At 38.0% G+C, this 22,380-nt stretch overlaps 1 protein-coding gene across 4 annotated transcripts; it reads left to right on the top strand.

Annotated features, from left to right (window-relative positions):
- Positions 1-2,523: 2,523 nt before the first annotated feature.
- Positions 2,524-22,227, top strand: slc7a3a (solute carrier family 7 member 3a). Of its 4 annotated transcripts, XM_077505473.1 has the most exons (11): positions 2,524-2,632; positions 11,523-11,961; positions 13,174-13,335; positions 14,455-14,629; positions 14,702-14,817; positions 15,079-15,441; positions 16,478-16,580; positions 16,649-16,881; positions 16,951-17,117; positions 17,801-17,909; positions 18,217-22,227. In XM_077505473.1, the coding sequence occupies exons 2-11, from the start codon at positions 11,592-11,594 to the stop codon at positions 18,390-18,392; spliced, it is 1,974 nt and encodes a 657-aa protein (XP_077361599.1). In that variant the 5' UTR covers positions 2,524-2,632; positions 11,523-11,591; the 3' UTR covers positions 18,393-22,227. The 4 variants fall into 4 exon arrangements, with proteins under 4 accessions (XP_077361599.1, XP_077361595.1, XP_077361596.1 ...); XM_077505469.1 differs by having other exon boundaries at positions 14,455-14,817; XM_077505470.1 differs by lacking the exon at positions 2,524-2,632 and adding an exon at positions 3,327-3,476 and having other exon boundaries at positions 14,455-14,817.
- The last annotated feature ends 153 nt before the right edge of the window (positions 22,228-22,380 follow it).

The following is a 22,380-nucleotide window of genomic DNA, read 5'->3' as shown; positions in this document are numbered from 1 at the left end:
CATGCACACTTTTTTTTTTTTTTAGCCATATTCTTCCTCAACAACATCCCGTCACGAAGTTAGTTCCACGGAAAGCGTTTATGTCATTTTTTGTTTTGTTTTGCGTAACGCTCACAACAATGCATTTGTGCCTCTCATGTTTTGTCCAATCAAATGAAAGGAATGAAGCGTACGTGGATGTGGCAAGCAGGAAGTGTGGCAGTAAATCCAAGCTGGGGAAACACTGGGCCCTTTTTGTTTCACTACGCACGAAACGCAAAGCTCTTTTTTTTTTTTTTCTGTTGTTGCTCTCTCACAATCGGTGGGGGGGGGTACGTCTGAGGCCAAGGGGCCATTCTGGCAGGTGGGATGAAAGGTCCTCCCACAAATCGCGATCTTGTGATGTCGACCTTGACGTGACTATAATTGGACACAATTGTGTTTGGACGGAGGAATTCCAAACATGAGAGCCGAGTCGCTTTTAGTTTTTGTTTACACTTTTCATTTCATTGTATGCGCGACATTCATAAGAAAGAGTGGACACACATTTTTAAATACCAATAATAAGCAGACACCATGGAGCGTTGATCAGCGGTCATTTTGACAAGACATTTTAATATAGTTTGTTATAGTCTTTTGACTCAAATTAATTTTTAGTCATAATTTAGTCATCTGATTGTAATTTAGTTTTAATCCAATTTTAGTTGACGAAAAAAAGAGAGCAATTTTAGTCGACTAAATTGACAGTTTCGTCGATATTTTCCTTCAAAATGTCTGTCAAAGGATAAAAATGTCTTATTTTGATTCATCACAGACTATAATGACTCTTCTTTCATGAACAATTACTGTTGATATGCTGAAATTGGAGGATTTGGACAATTCTAAAAAAAAAATGGCTCCAAACGATTAGTTGTCGATTAGTTTGATAATGTGTCAATTAATCGGTTAATTTTTACAGCTCTACCCTCAGAGGTTTGGACTTCATTCTGTATTCATCTTGCGCTTTTGATGCATAGAATAAAAAACGTCTTCTCTTCTTGAAAGTCGCGAGAAACGATATCGGTCCGACCTTCCCGGGTCGGTCAATTAAGGGCGGCAAACCTGCGGCACAAAGCGGCTTTGATGCGGCCGGCCTCGCCCTGACAAATGAAAGCGGACACGCATGATGGGCCGCGGCGCTCCGAGGCGGAGATTAGCTCGTGTTTTGGTTAGCGCGGCCGTGACGTCCGTGTTTGGAGAGACGCCTTGGCTTGATCGACTGGAAATGAATCGAAAGAGCGGTCAGCAAGGACAAAAAAGAGGGCGTCGCTCAAACGGGAGCGAGAGAGAACGTTTCGATTAAGGAATCGGTTGGATGTCAAGTTTGCTTTGTCCTGAAAGGCAATTCGATTAGTCTGGGTGATGCTGCAAAACAAAACGGCTAGCATATTAGTTAGCATGTATAGCTAGTGTAGCGTTTTTAATGTAATTGACTGCAGATGATTTCAATAATTATGTGACGCACCTTAAATGGTGAAACACCAGGCTGGCATATTAGTTAGCATATCTAGCTAGCGTAGCATTAATGTAATTGACTGCAGATGATTTCAATAATTGTTTGAAGCGGCTAAAAATGATTAAACACCAGGCTAGCATATTAGCATATCGAGCTACTGTAGCGTTTTTAATGTATTTGACTGCAGATGATTTCAATAATTGTGTGAAGCAGCTAAAAATGGTGAAACGCCAGGCTAGCATATTCGTTAGCATAGCTAGTTAGCGTAACTTAACTGTTATGGTCCATGTTTGTTTCTTTTGATGAAGCATTTTTGATTCTTCCAAGTACACTTTTGTCCTTTTATTGTGAAAATCAACTTTTTTCTTTTTTTTTTTTAAAATATTTATACTTTTTTTTTTTTTTTATCCCTGCGCTTGGGTTCACAACACATAACCTGAAATGATCGTTTACCTCGAACAACCCACACAATCAAGGATTTCAACACATTCCGTTGACACTGGATGGATCGGATATAAATGAGATTTTAGTCTTATGAAAATCCATCCAAACTTGTTCCACAAGTGTTGTTTTCTCCTACGCAAAGCTACGTTAGGCCTCGATGAACAAGACAAATTGAAAAGCGTGAAGGTGCGATTGTGTGACAAATGATTTGACTTTATGGGTGACAGGCAACTTTTTTTTTTTTTCCCCAAAATACTGCAAACAAAGTGGATGTGAGGAAGGTATTATTATTCTTTAAAGCTTGGTTATTGTTTCATGTTGGTTTAGTAGTCGACAGTTCAAATAACTCCAAAGATAGCTTTCACGGAGGGGCGGGGCGGGACCTGCCGCTCCATTTCCTTATATGGGCATCATACTATTACGGCACATTTTCAAAGGAGCTCTTTTATATATTTATATGAATAAATTTGTCTTCAATCATGTTGCTCGCCTTTCATTTCTCGCCGTTTGAAAGTGTTCTGGCTTCCCGTCCCTGAAATAATGGCAAAAGTCCGCCCCCCTCATGACGTCACATTGTTTACACCCCGCACCCCTCCCCTTCCGCCGCCTCCCAAGCGGATCAAAAGCACATGCACGGAGCTCTCCCGAGCGACAGATTTCATCAGCAAGCAAGCAAGCTCGACTTCTTCTGCTTCTCAGCGCTTTTAATTCAAGGTAATAAATGTTGTCTTTGCAAAAAACAAAAAAAACAAACAAAAGTGCCTCCGACATTTTGGAAACTCTCGACTTATTTTGGCGGTCACCCGAGTCGACTGACGCAATCCTCCTAACCGCTTTCCCCCACAATAACTGGAGCTCTTATTTGTTAGAAATATAGAAATGTCGCTCGGGTTATTAAATATAAAACAATAAGTGTTAACGTTTACTTTTTTCCCCAGTTTTAGTCACCGTTACGGCCGTTTGTATTTACCATTTTGAGCGGGGAATCAGCTGACGTCACAGTCTTTGAAAAAGGCGTAATAACAGCGAGTACAGTACTTATTTATTTATTTAATAATTTTTAAATAATGGAAGAATTATGTGCGTTTTTTTCTTTAAACGCACGGTTCGTGTACCCTAAGTTGAGTGTTGTGTTTTCATTCATTGTTTTGGTAGTAGACACAACTACGCACGCACTCACGCACGTACGTACGGTTACTACTAGTAAAAAGGCGTGGAATGACTGATGGCTACTTCGCAGACGCCCCTGACTTTTGGATTTCACATTTGATTTCATCGGGATTGACTAAATCGCGCTGTTTTTTTTTGTTTTTTTTTGTGGAACGATAGTAACGTAGCAGCCAGTTAGCCTTGGCCACGGTCCCATGTTGATAAAAGTGTAATAAAGGATTGTTTTTGTCCCAAACAGCGGGGCGTTTCCCAAAATTCCGACACTTTTGTGTAAACAGTGAACGCGACATAAGCAACCGGAGTCGAGGGCAGCCACGTAAGCTAGCTTGCTATTTGTGTCGGCGACAAAAACGCTTCCAGTCTGCCCGGTTGTGGCCTCTTCAATACCGTAAGTAAAGCTTCTTCTTTTTATTTTTAAACGTGCTCGAACGATTTAGCTCGCCATATATCCGTTTATTAAAAAAAAAATCCATTTCGTACAAGTGACTCATCCTTCCAGTTGACGTTGCCATGTTCTTGTTGGGCAGACAGCACGCGTGTGTTGCATCAGCCGCGATGTTTGGACTATTTTATTTATTTCATAATTGGAGTCAAATGAATGTTTTTGTTGTTTATTTTTTTTCCTCGTCATTAACAACAATTGTCAGTCAGGTGTCTCTCTGCATGTGTGTGGGACTTGACCTCGTTGTTGTTGTAGGCAACATATAATTATGTGGAAGATGCCAATAAATCTTGCCAGTCACGACAACCAGTTGAATGTTTCATTTAGAATATTTTTTTTTTTATTTTTTTTTTTTTTTTAGTGAACGTCCACTTTTAGGACATGAAGGCAAGATACAGAGGAGGTTTATGAATGAGTCATTGCATTGCAATGAGCAAGGTTTAAAAGTAAGAATGATTTGTTGATTGAAGGCGTTTTCCAAAATAAAAGTTTAGTAATTGTGTTTGTACTTTTCATCTCATGATGTAATTGAAGGTGAAGCTTGCACAGGAAACTTGAAGCGGGTTTTGCAACAGGAAGAATGTCTACCACACCTTCCCCAGTGTCCGGGAAGTTATTTCTTTCTTTTTCTTTTTTTTTTTTTTATCATCAGCCAGCAGCCATTTTACATTTTTTAATTTAGGGAGTCGCTAATCGGTGTAAAAGGTCGTCTCTCAAGATGTCGTCGATGGCTTGGTGAATAAATAAACGAGCTTTACTCACTTGAGTTAATATTTAGTCTGTTGTAGTATTTTTTTGCAGATAAGATTGTGTCGTGCGAGTGAAAGTGTGGAACTCAATTGTTGGTTGTTGCTCCACACGAAACCTGAAATGCATCTTGGGATATTTTTTTTCCACAGTCAACCGATTATGACCTTGGTTGAAGCTATGCGGGTGTTCTGTGCTTGTTTGTGTTCTCGCTTTTATGCGTACTGTCAATCATTTTTTTGGGGGGGGCAAATGGACAACAAGTCACAATTGAGAAGTTTACGGCAATCGTGTTGACATTTTGGAAACCTTTTTTCAAGGTATACTTTTTATTATTATGCGTTTAAAGTTCCTTTAACGTCGCTAAATTTTTTTAACAGGCGATTAATGAGCCTGTACGGCACTTGTGGAAATTCCACACACGTCAACATTTATCAGTCATAAACGTAATAATAATGCATATATTTGTGGAGTCCATTTGTATTTTACAATTTGAAAAATGCGCAGAATTGGAAGTAAGTTCGTGTTAAAGATTAGAGGAGCTTTTACGATGAAAAGACAAATGCAATGATGCCATCTAGTGGCAGAAAGATGACCAACACAAATCAATATCACACTCGGTTTTTTTTTCTTTACAGTACAGTATATCATCGTCAACATTGAGCAAGTAATGCATTTAATAATAATGCATATATATATGTGGAGACGGGTCAAATTGTATTTTACAATTTGAAAAATCCGCAGAATTTTAAGGTTTTCATGTTAAAGATAATATTAGCTTTTACTATGAAAAGAAAAATGCACTGAGGGGTCACCAACAGTCATACGAATGCAATGATGCCATCTAGTGGCAGAAAACTTACCAACAAAAAATCACTATCACACTTGCTTTTTTTTACAGTACATCATCGTCAACATTAAGCAGTAATAAATGTAATAATAAAGCATATATTAGGAATTACTATGAAATTATTGTATCAATGACTAAAATGTAACAATTTTTTCCCCCCCACTTCATTTGTTAACGAGAGTATGAAAAGTTAGGGAAAAAATGTCTATTTTTATTGTACCTGACACCTCTTAACTTTTTATTCAACGTTTATCTGAGCTGCGTTTTAATTGCAGCATTATTACTATTATCATCGATACAGAAAGTAAAAAAAAAAAAAAATGAAATAATTAAATCAATATAATAAAGAAGTGACTTTGTTTTAGCTGGCTTTGTTTCCACTTTTTTTTTTTTTTCCGCGGTTGATGGCTCGTGGGAAAATGAAGAGCTTCTCGCTTCGCTCACATTCCATCTCCTGGCGAGCGCGATTATTTTCTTTTTTTCTTTTTTCTTTTTTGGCAAGCGGCCTCTCACATCCAAGCGGGCGACTTGAAAGGTCGCCAGGTTCGGTCCGCAAGTTCACAAAGACGAGCGAGCGCACCCTTATGCAAACATGGCCGGCCTTTATGAAAAGTCCGCCCCCCTAACGTATATAAACATACATTGCGGCTCAAAGGGGCGCGCGCATGTGCGTGTGCGCGTGCGTGTGCGCGTGCGCACACACGCACGTTGTATGTAATCCACCTTCCGGGGTTATTCAAGGTCACAGGAGAGCCGCTTCGTCTTGTGAGCCGACTGAACACGATGTTCTTTTTTGGAACTGGCGTGTTTGGATGACTGACACCTCTGCCAGGCGGAACAAAAGAAAAAAAAAAAAAAAGGCGTCGACCAATCATTGCCTTCCAAAACGTTCATTAAACCAAGTCCGCCCATTTTGCAATTGGAAGAAAAAAAAAAATCTCAGAATTAAGGATAGACCGATTTATCATCCGGGCTGATTATCGGCGCCGATATTTAGCATTTTGATGAATATCTGCATCGGCCATTTTGAATAATCATATGCCCGATAATCAAATAAATATAATCGTAAAATAATGAATAATAATATCAAATAAATATAATAGTACAATAATAATAATAATAAGATCAAATAAATATAATAGTACAATAATAATAATAATAATATCAAATAAATATAATGGTACAATAATAAATAATAATAATATCAAGTAAATATAATAGTACAATAATAAATATATAATAATAATATCAAATAAATCTAATAGTAAAATAATAAACATATAATAATATCAAATAAATATAATAGTACAATAATAAATAATAATAATAATATCAAATAAATATAATAGTAAAATGAAATAATAATAAAAAAATATGTATATGATAAAATAAAAATTTTTTGGGCCCCCGATACCGATTGTATCTGTAAATCTGTATTAAAAGTATCGATTCAAGGTTTTATGAATCGATATTGGGCTATGAAAAAGAATATCGTTTTAATATCGATATATCAATATTTTATATTTGAATGGTGATTTCAATTCTGACCAAAATAACCGTGGTTAATATTTTCTTGATAATTGAGCATCTCCGCTCTGGTTTGCTAATCATGCCGAGTTTCGGACGTTTACACGTGTTGCACGAAGGCAAGAAAGGCGCACAATATTATTATTATTATTATTATTATTATATTATTATTATTGACATGAATGCGAGTTAATTGCGGAAGTGTGCGCAGGTTATAATTAGGTTAGCTTGTTTGTTCCTTTCCCACCTAATCCTCTTACAGTCCACCGCAGCTTGTTGCCACATTGTGTGAAAAAAAAAAAAGTGTGGTTTATGTGTAAGCAAGTTTTCCGTCCTTGAAAAGCTTTGAAGCGAAAGCCACGTGGCCGCAGGTTGACGGCGTCGCAAATGTTGGCAAATGTGGCCGCATTCCTCGAGCCGCAACTCGCTGCAACCTGCCGCGCGACACGCCAACATGCAAAAGCACAAGGAAAAGATTAGTCGCTGAGTTGAGTTGAGTTGAGTTGAGTTGAGCTGAGGTGGGGCCCAACCTTTCCCACTAGGCAAATAAGTCCACGTTGATTTGTATCCTAACGTCGCGGCGACAGCCTCCAATTGGTTTGACATTTTTCCTTTGACTTCCTTTTGACTTTCGTTTTTTTTTTTTTTAAATGTTGTTCGTTGACCAGGGTGCTTCTGTTACTTTTAGTTCTGTAAAGAAATGCGTAGTTTTAGCTCCTTTTTTAGTACCTGGCAATTTGATCCGTATCACGATTCATAGGTCACGATTCGATACTATCAATTAGACGATTAAAAAAAAAAAAAAAAAAACAGCACCTGGATGATAAAGGGGTTAGGGTTTTAAAATAAAAGGGTTATATAATAAAAAGCGCCGATTAAAACATATCCCTAAACTGACCATAACTGACAAAATTCAACATAAATAAATAAATAAATGAAAAAGAAAAAGAAAAAAACGAAAAGAAAGAAAATAAAAACAGATATAACAAAAAAATGATACATCAAAAATTAATCACAAATGTATTTATTTTAGGGGTGCACCGATGGATCGGCTGACCGATTTTATCAGCCCCCGATTTCCTTAATTTTGGAAGATCGGTGATCGGCCAATCCCTTATAAATAAATTCCACCATTCTCATGTGCAGTGAAAACAACCTATTTGTATTATTTCGCCGATATTGTTCACAGATTGGAACACTGAATGTATATGCTGCTTGTTATGGAAAAAAAAAAATGGTATTGGCAAAAATCGGGATCAGCAGGTCAGAGTTTTTAAAAGATCAGGAATGAGTAATCGGCTGGAAATTGTGATAGGTGCACCCCTAATTTATTCATATATATATATACATAATTTTTTTTTTTTTGCTCTTTTTATTTTGACTTTTAGTCATTTATTTATTTATGTAGTCGTTTATTTATTTTGACTTTTGGCACTTTTGGTCCTCCATTGTGACTTGCCTCGAAATCTGCCGATACCATCAGTATCGCGATTCCATTTGATACTAATTCATCCCGATACAAATCTGTAAGTTGATTATTGCGATCTTTTTTTTTTCTTTTTTTTTAACCCAAATGTAGAAAATACTAATGAGTGCAAACCGGGGGTTGACTTAGGAAAGGAAATATTCCAAACTTCCATGAACAAACGACATAATCATCACGTATCTTTGACAAAAAAAAAAAAAAAATGTCACAAAGTTTTTGTCAACTCAAAAACTAGTCGTGGACAATTCTGACTCGAATCAAAGAATTTTGACACCGCTTGCATCTTATTTTTTGGAGGAATGTGGACGCGTCTCCGTTTCCAAACAAAGCCGGCTTGTTTTGGTTTCGGCATTCGTGCTGCCGGCTCGTGTTGTCGGAACATTCCAGACGGAGAAAGTGGGGGGGGGGGGTCACGAGGTGTTGACAAAGTGGGCCGTGCCCCCGCGTCAGCTCGCGTCAACGGCGTGTTGGCACATCAGGCGACGGGCGAGCCCCCGTTAGTGTCAACAACGTGTGACGCTTTTTGTTCAAACTTGATGCGGGCGTCCGTCACGCACTCACAACACACTTCAAGGACATATTTGCTTTGTTTTTTAACGTGACCTGGTTAACGATTGTGAAATATTGTTGTCAGGTAGCGAGGTGTTAAGAAAAATGGTCTTGGCAATATATGTATTGTGTATCGATTTCAATATGCGGCCGAATCGATGTTTAAACACTTTAACTCATAGACTGGCAGCCATTTTGACTGAAGCAACACCCAGGATATTGTGTTCGATTGCTATAAAAACATTTCAAAAGAAAGATGAAAGTGTCTTCTTTCATCAAGAAAGAAAAAGTGTGTTTGTATCCGTTTGCGTTTTGCAGCAATTAGCACGAGAATGTAGCTAAGTTTCATCATTATTCACATTCCTGGTAAAAAACACTGACAAAAAGAGCTTGTTGCAACAGGGCCCTGGTTGATCTCTTATACTCTGCTGCCACCTGATGGCCATGTGTGTAATAACGTTCTTTTCAACTTATCTGCAGTTGAGAGGCTGCATCAAAGCGTTCTATAGGCTCTAGCATCAAAAACAAAACAAAACGTATAAATACGTCTTTGGGATGCTTAAAACGTTTAAAATAGAACGCATTCATACGTTTTTGGGAGCAGGTGAGTTAAGCATGGAAGAATGTTATGATAATGCAACATAATATTTGATATTAATGCTGTTCAAATATGAAACCGATTGCAACTTTTTGTTCAATACAGCGTTGACGATATGTAGAAATGGTAATAAAAAGAGCAATAAATAAATAATATGAGGGTTGATGCAAGGGAAGTGATATGTTTTAATGGTCGCTTTTATTTGCGTAGTGATGGAAAATCTCCCCAGGCTGCCTCATCCAGCTGCTGTTTTTTTTTTTTTTTTTTTTGTCCTCTGTTGATATTAGCTTGCAGATATGAAAAGCGTGTGGACAAACAACCTGCGGCGTTCCCACACGTTGTTCTGCGACATGTCCGGCTTAAAAGTCTCACCCTCGCCGCCTCCTTTTTTTTATTATTTTTTTTTCAAATCAGTTTATTTGTCAAGACGGAATAGAATTTTCAAGATGGGATTGTTGGTGTCTTTCCCGCTCTCGCTCGCTCACGTGCTGACACGGGTGGAGGATGAAATGAATTCCTGGAAGTGATGCAAGCGCAAACTGCTCAAACGCATTCTGAAAACGCTCCAAACTTCCTGAGCACATCGTCGCAATTTTCACATTCAAATTGTAGACAGACAGAGTGGCTCTTATGTTGGAATTAATTCATCGTAAATATGACAAATTCTGCTGTGCGTAACATAAATAAATAAATATATAAACTCGCGGGTGTCGGAGGTTGGCGATACAAAAAAATATTGTAAGAGAAAATGAGCTCATATAAACACTGAAGGGCCAAAATTCAATTATTTAAATTTTTTTTATTGTATAGATGATATTGTGAGTATATTATATAATATTTGTAATTTATGTTATTTATCTATTTATATATATATTTTTTACATTAATATTAATTATTATATAGATTATTAATTATTATTATTAATTACTTAATTGTGAAAATTCAACTGCACTAACAAACGAGCCACCAGAGGGTGCACAAATGGAAATGAAAAAAAAAAATGTGCTGCTTTTAATGTGGTGACATGCTGACAATATATTGTGGCAATTGTAATATTGCGATATCACGAGATTGCTGTTATCGTTACATCCCTACTCACGATTAATCACAAATTTTAGATCTGTTCTAAATGTACAAGAATTATTATTTTTTTTTCAAATTTTATACTTTGGTTAACATAAAAGTGGGAAAAAAGGTTAACATAAAAGTGAGACAAAAAATTGTTAAATTATTAAAAATATGGCTGCATCTTTTAGTTGTAGATAGTAATTTCATAATTCATAAAATTGACTTAAGAACAAAAAGATCTACTGAACTGTTAAAAAAGTGAGTGTGATATTGATTTGTGAGGTCATTAGATGCCACTAGATGGCATCATTGCATTTGTAAGACGTTGATGACAGCTCAGGGCAATTTTTCTTTTCATCTGAAGTGATCTAATCTTTCACATGAAGTCACTTGTGAAATTCTGCCCAGTCTCCACAAATAGATGCATTATTATGACATTTATTCATGCTCAATTTTGACATGGATGCGTCTGCTATGTTGCAAATATCGCAACTCGAATTTACGTTTACGTTTTGTAGTAAGCTACAAAACAAAAGGGCCTTTCAAATTCTATTTTGTGATGAATTTATGGGGAAATTGACGATTCATCGTTGAATGGAATCGTTATCGGGCTCGAAAAGGAAAATCGAGTCGATTTTGAGGATTCAGTTGTTTGTAAAAGCAAGCAATCACTAAAAAAAAAAAGAAGAAATGTTGTGAGAGCAAATGCGCGAGTGCAACTCGGCAGGGATCCGTTGCCAGCGAGCGTTTGTGAGACGGAATGTCGTTAAAGTGCGCGTCGCCGCGGCAACGGCTTTTCAGATGGAACGGAAAGGCTGCAAGAATCTGTGCTGCCGAGACGCCGATCTGTATACATGAGTGGATGGGCGATAGGCCAGGAGGACTTTTGAGGCCAAATATCAAATATCAAATCTAATATTGGGGTCTGAGCAATAAAATGATTTGATTTTTTTGACTTGTTAAAAATGGTGACCTCCCCGCCACAACCCCCCGATGAGCCTCCGAGCTGTAATGTCTCATCTGTACCGTCTACCGTACGTTTCTCCAGCTGATACTGCTTGTGAGGTGGGAGTAGCAAGATGGCCGCCCTGTGAATCGCATGTGCTGACCCCGTCATGAATCAGGCACGCACACGTTGACCTTTTGAACTTTGTTTTTCTTCTCCAGGCCGCCAAACCGCTCCAGCGTCCGTCCTCATCGCTTTTTTTTATTTTTTTGGGGTGTTCCAACATCAACATGGCCGCCAAGCTGTCCCGCTTGGGCGCGAAGCTGCTGCGGCGGCGCCCGCTGGAGCCGTCGGGCGGCGAGGAGACGCGATTCGCCCGCTGCCTGTCCACGCTGGACCTGATCGCGCTGGGGGTGGGCTCCACGCTGGGGGCCGGCGTGTACGTGCTGGCGGGCGAGGTGGCGCGCGACCGGGCGGGGCCGGCCATCGTGCTGTGCTTCCTGGTGGCCGCGCTGTCGTCCATGCTGGCCGGCCTGTGCTACGCCGAGTTCGGCGCCCGCGTGCCCAAGACGGGCTCGGCGTACCTCTACAGCTACGTGACCGTCGGCGAGATCTGGGCCTTCATCACCGGATGGAACCTCATCCTGTCCTACGTCATCGGTCAGTCGGGGCAAAGTTGGGGGGGGGTCAACTACGTTGCTCGGGTTTATCTTTACATATTATTACGATATATTATTTAAATATCTCATCTTTCCACATACATTTATAAGAAAATCAAATTTTAAAGGTAATTTTTAAAAAAATATTTGTTTTCATATTATTATTATTATTATTATATTTAAATATCTCACCTTTCCACATACATTTATAAGAAAATCAAATTTTAAAGGTAATTTAAAAAAAAATATTTGTTTTCATATTATAAATATTCTATTATTATTATTATTATTATATTTAAATATCTCACCTTTCCACATAAATTTTAGAAGAAAATCAAATTTTAAAGGCCAATTTTTTTAATTTTTTTTTTTTACAATTTTTTCAAAATATTTTATATATTATTATTAACACCAATTTTTAATATTTTTATTTTTTTACATTATATATATTAAGTATCTCATCTTTCCACATACATTTATAAGAAAATCAAATTTTAAAGGTAATTTTTAAAAAAATATTTGTTTTCATATTATAAATATTCTATTATTATTATTATTATTATATTTAAATATCTCACCTTTCCACATAAATTTTAGAAGAAAATCAAATTTTAAAGGCCAATTTAAAAAAAAATTTTTTTTTTACAATTTTTTAAAAATATTGTATATTTTATTATTAACACCAATTTTTAATGTATTTTTTTTTATTACATTATATATATTAAGTATCTCATCTTTCCAAATACATTTTTGAGAAAATCAAATTTTAAATGCCAATTTTTTACTAGTTATTCCTCTGCAAAAAATGTATTTGGAATTTCATATTTGTGGATAAATTATTATTATTATTTTTAAATCATGTCCTTGATACTGAAGGAGTTCCACAATGAATCAATATTGGTCTGAAGTGAATCAAATTGGGGAAAAAAATCCAAATCGAATTGAACTCTTGTGAATCGATTGAGGAAATTAGAATCGATACCCAGCCCTATTTTAAAAAAAAAAATAAAAAAATATTTTTACAGTAACTGTGTTCCTTTTCTAAAATAAAAATGAATGTCACTAAATAAATTCAAAAAAATAAGTAATAAATGAAAAGTCCCAAACTATTCACATCCCTTGCGGCCTCAGCAGACCCCGCCTCTTAAAGGTACGGTTTTGTGGAGCGGCGCCATTTGCAAACGTCCGTTTGTGTGTTTGTATTTTCGTGGAGGCACGGCGAGCGTGGCGCGCGCGTGGAGCTCGACCTTCGACAACCTGGTGGAGCAGAAGATCTCGTCCTTCTTCAAGTCGGCCATGAGCATGAAGGTGCCCGGCGGCGTGCTGGCCGAGTACCCCGACCTCTTCGCGCTCGTCCTCGTGCTGCTGCTCACAGGTCGCCGCGCGCTTCAAACACACACACCAACAAATATATGGTCTTTTCTTTTTCTTTCTTCTTTCATTCATTCATCATTTGAAATAATAGGAAGGATGTTTTTTTTTTTTTAATTAAACAACCATGTATAGTAAGGCGTTTTTTTTGGTTGATTATTTTTATTTTTATGTAAATGACCATGAAGAGTAAGTTTTTTGTTTTTTTTAACAACCATAAAGAGTATAAGGCAGTTTTTTGTAGATTTTATTTTATTTCTTTTTTATAAATAAACAACCCTGTATAGTAAGGCATTTTTTTGTGTAATTTTTCTTAGGTGTTTTTTTTTTTTTTAAATAACCATGTACTGTATAGTAAGGCATTTTTTGGTAGATTTTTATTTATTTAATTATTATTATTTTTTTTTTAACAACCATGTATGTAAGACATTTTTGTATAGTAAGACTTTTTTTTTTTTTAAGCCGTCCACATACATATTTATTGTGTTGTATAATATTTTCCATGTCATCAGCCTGACTCTGACCAAACAAGTTTGTTCTTTTGAAACTCAATTTTAATACAGTCTAATCGAGTTGGCCGCCGCACACACATTTGCACAATCTGCTCTCAATGAACTCGATTATATAACCTGGGATCGAAAATCGTTTCTTCCTTCTAACTTTGTCCAACAAAAACAACATTCGGCAGTGAAAAGCAATTTTTCTTTTTTTTTCTTTTTTTTTTTTGTGGAAATGTTTTGTCCAATATTTTTAGAATGGATTAATTGATTGATTACTCAGTTGATTAATTGACTAATCTGATTCATTTTCATTTTGCATTAAGGTGTATCATTTATTTCGTACTTCAGATTTGAATCGTGACGATTTGGACCATTTTGAATACAAAAAAAAAATGTCTCCAAACGATTACTCAATGATTACAATAGTTGTCGATTAACTTTGCCAGTTGTATTTCAAACAGCCCTAATATTGACGTACTGTTACTGAAACCGAGCATTTGACCGATTGTAAACAATTGTAAGCAATGTATCCATGATGAGGAACACCGATTTACTTTGCCAATTGACGCGTTGCCGATTGGCTAAACGAACGAACGAACGAGCGTGCGTTTGCGCCCGTTCAGGACTGCTGGCGTTCGGCGTGAGCGAATCGGCGCTGGTGAACAAGATCTTCACGGGCATCAACTTGGTGGTTTTGGGCTTCGTCATCATCTCGGGCTTCGTCAAGGGCGACGCCAGCAACTGGAACTTGACCATCGACAACTACACCGCCTTCCTCAACCACACCAACGTCACCAAGTCGGTGCAGTCGGACGGCAAACTTGCATTTCGATCGACCGATTGTGAATTTCTTTCTCGTCTGTCATGCAGCGTGGAGGAAGAATTTGGCACGGGCGGTTTTGCCCCGTTTGGTCTGGCCGGCGTCCTGTCCGGCGCCGCCACCTGCTTCTACGCCTTTGTCGGCTTTGACTGCATCGCCACCACAAGTACGTCACACCATTAGTGAGCATGAGAATCGGCCATCATCAGATTTGAATGTTCTTCAGACATTTGCAAACATTAGCTTTTATTTTGAAAGGCTCTGAGGGTGTCGATGAAAAGTTTGCCTGAAACGTCTCATTGTACGACATTGGTGGGCGTGACCACCGTCGTAAAACGATTCGATTCCGCGTCACGGGCAAAGAATGGTCGAACGCGATGAAGCCACGCCCCCTTTGTGACGTCGTCGTCGTCGTTCTGTCCGTCAGGCGAGGAGGCGAAGAACCCGATGCGCTCGATCCCCATCGGCATCGTGGCGTCGCTGCTGATCTGCTTCCTGGCCTACTTCGGCGTGTCGGCGGCGCTGACGCTGATGATGCCGTACTACCAGCTGGACGCGCAGAGCCCGCTGCCCGAGGCCTTCACCTACGTGGGCTGGGCGCCCGCCCGCTACATCGTGGCGGTGGGCTCGCTCTGCGCGCTCTCCACCAGCCTGCTGGGCTCCATGTTCCCCATGCCGCGCGTCATCTACGCCATGGCCCAGGACGGCCTGCTCTTCCGCGCGCTCGCCAGCATCAACGCCCGCGCCAAGACGCCGCTGCTCGCCACCGTCGTCTCGGGCGTCGTCGCCGGTGAGTGCCGCCGCCCTTCCCCTCGATCCATCGAAAAAAAGAAAAAAAAATGTCTTCGCTTACTATTCCAGCCTGATGAAGATGCTTTTTTTTGAAAGGCTAATTACGATATTTGGCAGAACAAACAACCGATTAATTGGGCCGAAAATTACGATATTTGACAGGTTCAACTTCTGACAACTGATTTATTGGACGACCTAATGAAAAAAAACGGGGAAAAAATACAATATTTGGCAGATTAAACTTCCAACAACCAATTCATTGGATGATTTAATCAAAAACTGTTCCGATGTTTGGTAGGTTCAACTTCCGGCAACTGATTAATTGGACAACCTAATGAAAAGAATGTTCCAATATTTGGCAGGTTCAACTTCTGAAAACTGATTTAATCGAAAAAAAAAGATTTTTGGCAGATTAAATTTACAACAACAGATTAATTGGACGATTTAATGAAAAACAGTTACGATATTTGGCAGGTTAATTTTCCGACAACCAATTATTTGGTGGATTGAATGGAAAAAGAAATATTTGGCATGTTAAACTTCCAACAACCAATTAATTGGTGGATTTAATAGGGAAAAAATTACGATATTTTGCAGGTTAAACTTCCGACAACCAATTAATTGGACAATTTAATGAAAAAAATATATATTTGGCAGGTTTAAGTTTCAACAAGCGATTAATTGGACAACCTAATGGTAAAAATAAGTTCCAATATTTGGCAGGTTTAAACTTCCAATAATCAACTAATTGGATGATTTAATGTATAAAAAAAATAAAAAATCCAATTAATTGTTGGATTTCATGAAAATATTTTTTTATGATACTTGGCAGGTTAAACTTCTGTTTAACTGTTTAATTGGACAATTTAATGAAAAAAAATGTATAAAATAGCTTCTTCTTTTTTTTTGTAATGTTGACAATCAGCCCATTTTTGTTGAGTTAAAAAAAAAAGAAGAAGCAAATATTGTGGTCTGAATGGGTGTTGCATTCGTTGCTCCAATTGAAATGTCAACTTTGCGTTTGTCCCGCGCAGCCGTGATGGCCTTCCTGTTCGACCTGGCGGCTCTGGTTGACCTCATGTCCATCGGAACCTTGTTGGCGTATTCGCTGGTGGCCATTTGCGTTCTCATCCTCAGGTAAACAAACACAAACAAAATCCAACTCAAGCAAGCAAACAAAAATCAAACTTTGTTTGCGTTGCCAGGTACCAGCCGGGCACGTTGTCGTCGTCCAGCCAGACGGAGAAACTGATGGACCTGGCGGAAGACGACAAAATGGGCATGAGCGGCGGCGGCGGCGGCGGCGGCGACGAGTTCGCCGAGAGCGAGGAAAGACCCCTCAAAGAGCCCTTCGCCTTCAAGATGCTGTTGAAGCCCACCTCGGACACGCCCACGCGCACGTCCGGAAACATCGTCTACGTCGCCACCGCCCTCATCTGTGAGTAGAGCGCAACGTCGTCCGAGCGGCCGGGCCGCGGCTAACGGGCGTGGCTTTGCTTGGTCGCAGCCGTCCTCATCACCGTCCTGTGCATCGTCCTGGCCAACCGGCTGCCGCAGCTGATAGACGGCGACGCCCCCGTGGTGGCCGCCTGCGCCGTTCTGGCGCTCGCCTGCGCCGCCTGCATCGTCGTCATCTGCAGGCAGCCGCACAGCAAACAGGCCTTGACCTTCAAGGTAGAAGACAAGAACACACAACAAACAATCGAAAAAAAAAGGGGGGAGTCAAGAAAAAGGTCAAAATAAAGGGGCGTTGTTTGGGGGGAAAAAAAGGTGGAAAAAAAGGTAAAAATATTATTTAAAAAAAAAGAAACAAAAGGTAAAAAGAAAAAAGGTTAAAAAAAAAAGGGGGGTGTGGAAAAAGGTAAAAGTATAAAAATAATAAAGAAAAGGTTTTTAAAAAAAAGGAAAAAAGGTGAAAAAAAATCAATTTAAAAAAATCGCAAACAAAAATAAAAGATGATTCATACTCATTTGGAGTTGTTTACATTGATATATTTGTACTTTTATTTTTTAAATAAATCTTGTTTGGTGTTTTGTCTTAATATTTTCTTGTTTTGAACAAAAAAAACAAACAACCCAAACCTTAATTGTGAACAAATAAATGTATATATTAATTAGAATAAATAATAATAAATATATATAATATATTATTTATATTATTCAATAAATATTATATTTGTAATTAGTTAAATTATTAAAATTACTATTATTACTTCTATTTAATAAATAATCAATATTTTTAATGATTTAAATGAATGAATATTCTAATAAATATTATGATATGGATTATATTATGATGCTATTTGTAATGAGTGCTGAATATTCTTGAAATAAATGAATGTGAATCTGTATTTGAGGTTCCGCTGCTGCCGTGGCTTCCCCTGTTCAGCGTGTTTGTCAACATCTACCTGATGATGCAACTGGACAAAGGCACGTGGATCCGATTCACCGTCTGGATGCTCATCGGTACGTTCATGCTTTTCAAAAAAACGTTTCTTTCCCGGGCGGGGGACGATGAAGAAACGATATGTTTGCATGTCTCTCGCTCTGAAAGGCTTCGAATCGCTAACGCTAACTCTGGTTAGCTTGTCAACAGCGATTTGCATTGCTTGTTAGCATCAAGCTAAACCAGTTCATGTCATGCTTTTTTTTTTTTTAACAAATATTTGACAAAATTGTCACATTTGAATATTTTTACAATTGATTATTCCATCGATTCATCGGATTTAAAAAAATGCAATCAAGTTTTAACCTTTAACCTCCCTCCGGGCAGGCTTCGCCATCTACTTCCTGTACGGCCTGAAGAACAGCAGCGCCAACCGCTCGTCGTCGTCGTCGTCGTCGTCATCGTCGCCCCCGCGCCGATACGAGCCGGTGCTGCAGTCCAAGAGCCCCATCTACAAGGGAGCCCCCGACGACAGCGACGTGGAGGGGGCCGACAGCCCCTGAACGCCACACAAGAGGGGGCGGGGCTGACGTTGACACGTTTGACCTCGTTTAGCAGAGGTCAATCCTAACTTGATACGTCTTGTTTTTTTTTTATTTGGCTCCTCCTCCCTCGTCTCGGTTTAGTGGAGATGTCGACGAGCGCTTGTTGACGCCACGCAGGGAAATGTCATTTCCTGCCCGCGTCTTGATCGATGGATCGATCGATCCATCCATCGATTGATTGATTGCACCAGCCTGTTGCTTTGTGTCTGCTGTTATTTTTTTTTGTTTTTTTTAATGTGTGTGTGTGTGTAAACAGGGTAGTTTTGGACCCAAGTGCTTTAAGGTCAATAATGGCAATTATTTTTTATTTTTTGTTTTTTGCGGACTGGACCCAAGGTCAAACTTGACTCGTCATCAATCGATGTTACAAGCAAACTTGAACTTTTTTTGTTGACATTTAGCGTACAGTGGGACCCTCGCAAGTTGCGGCGGGCGTCAAATATTGGACATTTTGTTACCGGCGGGAAAACAAACAAACTTTTGGAAGCACTTGTTCAATTTCAGTGGTTAAGGTTGGTAAACAAAACAAGAAAAAGAACGGTGGCAGAACTTTTCGTTAGTCACAAGTAAACTTGATTATTTTATTTTGTTGACGTTGAGAGTGGAAGCGGTCAAGTTGTCATAACGGTTGACTTTCCAAGTGGTTTTCACATCAAAACTCGTTCATGACAGATGAACCGGCAACAACACCATTTTTGTTGACTTCAGTGGAACCTCACAAGTTTGTTACGGTTTTTTTTTTTTCCTTAAAGAAATTCAATTTAGTGCACATTGACAAAACTCAGAAATTGTGACGGCAGTACCAGATGTGATCGGGGTCACCTAACAAACGCGTCCCGCTACCTGTACCTGTTGGCTGAAAATGATCCAGTTGACATCAAACATTGGAAGGAAAGCAATAAAGATGTTATTTAAAGAACAAAATGTATGGGCTGAAATTGTAAAAACATAAATAAACCAAAGAATATAACCGCAAAATATATTGAATAAATAAAATAGATTGAATAAATGATAAATACACCAAATAATTGACAAATCTTGTCAGTTTAAATTGTCAACATGTTCCTGTTATCATTAAGACCGTTTTTTGTTATTGTGATTGATTTGTGAACGACTAAAAAAGAAAGCAAACCGAAGCTAACTTGGTTTAGCGCTGCTGTACTGATGTCACCGGCAAGCGCACCGGTGCTTTAATTGTTTTTGTTTTCCACTCGTAAAGTATCATGCTTTTATATTTTTTTAGTTTTTATTTAAGTTCTTACAATTTTAGTCCATGAATTTTGTTATTTTGAACAATTGTAAACGGACGATTTCCGGACAATCTTGTAGCGTGACGTCATCGGCAGGCGACCCGGATACAATCACATCTGACACCGACACCACAGAAGTTGTGAATATATGGTGCATTCAAATTTTAAATATATTTGTTCTGAGTTCACCATATATAGCTTTACAGTCCATGTTTGAAGTGATTAATTTGAACATTTGATGCTGTTAAGTAAAAGGCGTCTCGAGACACGTAATGTGAGCAAACGAGTCAAAATGGCGGTCAACTTGGTGACAGGAATCTCTGCTCTCATTGAAAAGCAGGCGATTTTAGATCGTTGCCATTTGATTTGTGAGGATTGTTTTTGATTTTAAAATAAGATGTCGCGTCATCGATGCTAAGCTAGCCATCTGCTGCCGCTTCTTCTGCTGTTAAATGACTGGCGAATCACATCTCCGCGATGTTTAGCGCCACCTTCCGTTCAGGCGAGTATAACGATCGGAAAAACCGTTACGACCCGGAAGCTAGCTGGCGTTAGCTTGATGATGTGTTGACAAGTCCGCATGAAGTAAGTCCGTGTTTTATCGTCCTGTAACAAATCAGACGCAGTTAGAACATTTCCATAGCTTGTTAGCGATCTTATCAGCGAAAAAAAAAAAAAAAGTTTGTCGCGGTTTACGTCACGTATCACGCGTACTATTTGCGTGCGTGACACACCTGTGTCGGAGCTAACGCGGAAATGCAAAGGTTGCGTTCATTAACACATTTTGACCACGTTTTTTTTATTTTTATTTTTATTTTTACTTTACGAAATTAGCAAGTCTTATTTAATCAATCTGGTCACATTCTGTTGAAACAGCAAATTATAATAACATAGAAACAATAACCCTCGTTTGTTGGATTTTTGAGGTTCCACTCTGGTTCCGGTTATTATAACTTTTTTTTTCTTCCCCAATCTACTCAAAATGAAGTGAATAATGCAGATTTGAGGGTCACTAGACAAACTCATTGACTAACCTGCAATGAAGTGTGTCGTAAAGGTAGCAACGCATAATGACGTTTCTTCCGGTGGCAGCCATTTTGTTGGCGTTTTCGTTTCATGTGAAACTTGGCAGCTTTGTCTGTTAAGATTTAAGATGTCGTCTTCTTTCTTTTCTGTAGAGCGCTCCTTTTATTTAGACGTTGTACACTAGTTGTGTTGGGGATGACTTGATTGAAAATGTTGATATCAATCACTTCCGGGTTTTTTTGTTTTGTTTTTGACACTAGGGGTGGGCAACCTATTTAAGAATTTATATTTATCACCCGACATGTATTAGTAAATTAGAACAAAATCACTGAAATTAAATGGACACAAATAATGGTGGATATATAGTTTTTTTTGTATTTTTTTTTTTAAATGATTATTAAATTTCAACGTTTTTCCAATGTGACCATATGTTTGTAATTTTTTTTCTCTTATTTTACTGGACACTGAAATTTAATCATGTAGATTTAAGACATTTTTCGATGAAAAATATTGTGACTTTTTGGGGATCATTTTTGTAATATTCTATTTTTATTCTGGTACTGTAATTTTTTGGGTGGTAATTTCGGCTATTCTAAAATTCTGACCTTTTTTTTTGTCTTAACGTTTTGTTTTGTTTTGTTTTTTTCTTTAAGAACTGAATATTCTTGTCATATGCTTTTTGGATTGTATTTTGTGAATGTTTGCCCACCCTTGCTGTTTTCACTAGCAACGTATAAGTTAGCATGTACATTATATTTTGCAGACTTTTTGTTGTTTTTAGTTTTGCAAATGTCGTTTCTGACCACAAAGTGAACGACTTCTGCTCACCTTCTCAAACAAACGACCTCTTAAGAGTTGTCATGTAAATTAAAAAAAAAAAAAAAAAGGTCCCGCTGCGTATAACTTGTGCTTTACTGTATACTGTACAGTATTTGTGTGTAAAAGTGTAAAATGTTGTAAATGAGATCCCCAATTAGCCACTCGATGCTGCTCAAATCATGTGGAGGGAGGCTGAACTTTTTTTTTTTTTTTTTGGTATATTTTTTAAATTTTTAATTTTACGTTTTTATTTTAAGTTTATTAAATATATTTTTTAGATTTATATAAATATATATCTAATATAAATATATATTAATATATATTTTATTTTTTTTATTTTAAGTATTATATATATAAAAAAAAAATTTTTTATTTTATTATTATTTTTTGTTGTAAATCAATAAAGCAGTGCCTCATCTCTTGTACGGGGAAGCACCAAGGCTGGTTGGGAATTTTATTTTTTTTCTGAGGAAAAAAAATAATATCCATTATGGTATAATGACATATGAGTGCGCTTATCATAAAAACGTGACATCATCATCCAGCCCTCGTGCCTTTCCAAACAATTCCTCAATCTATCGATGGTCTGTTTTATTCTTAACCGTCGTCGGTTTTCTAAAGTGTACATAATAGCTGTCGTGTAAAATAAACTAGGCTGTATTAAAAAAAAATTGTAATAAAAAAATGTAATGAACCCACACGATTGTTGTCATTCACATCAAGCAAGTTTGCCAACTTGCCACTTTTTTGTTTGTACTTGTCACGCGGTTTTTTCCGTGTCGCCTTTGGCTTGTTTGTCCCGCAAACATCCAAAACAATATTTAGACAAGCCCAATTTATGGAACTTGGTG

Source organism: Festucalex cinctus, chromosome 18, assembly GCF_051991245.1.
Source record: "Festucalex cinctus isolate MCC-2025b chromosome 18, RoL_Fcin_1.0, whole genome shotgun sequence".
NCBI lineage: Eukaryota > Metazoa > Chordata > Actinopteri > Syngnathiformes > Syngnathidae > Festucalex > Festucalex cinctus.
This window is presented reverse-complemented; position numbering and strand designations above follow the sequence as displayed.

What these genes read in the sequence shown, in the direction of transcription:
- slc7a3a (XM_077505469.1), top strand. Translation starts at nt 11,592, where the DNA reads ATGGCCGCCAAGCTGTCCCGCTTGGGCGCGAAGCTGCTGCGGCGGCGC. An exon ending in CATCCTGTCCTACGTCATCG is followed by an intron (nt 11,962 to 13,173) that starts GTCAGTCGGGGC and finishes ATTTTCGTGGAG; the next exon opens with GCACGGCGAGCGTGGCGCGC. An exon ending in CACCGTCTGGATGCTCATCG is followed by an intron (nt 17,910 to 18,216) that starts GTACGTTCATGC and finishes CCCTCCGGGCAG; the next exon opens with GCTTCGCCATCTACTTCCTG.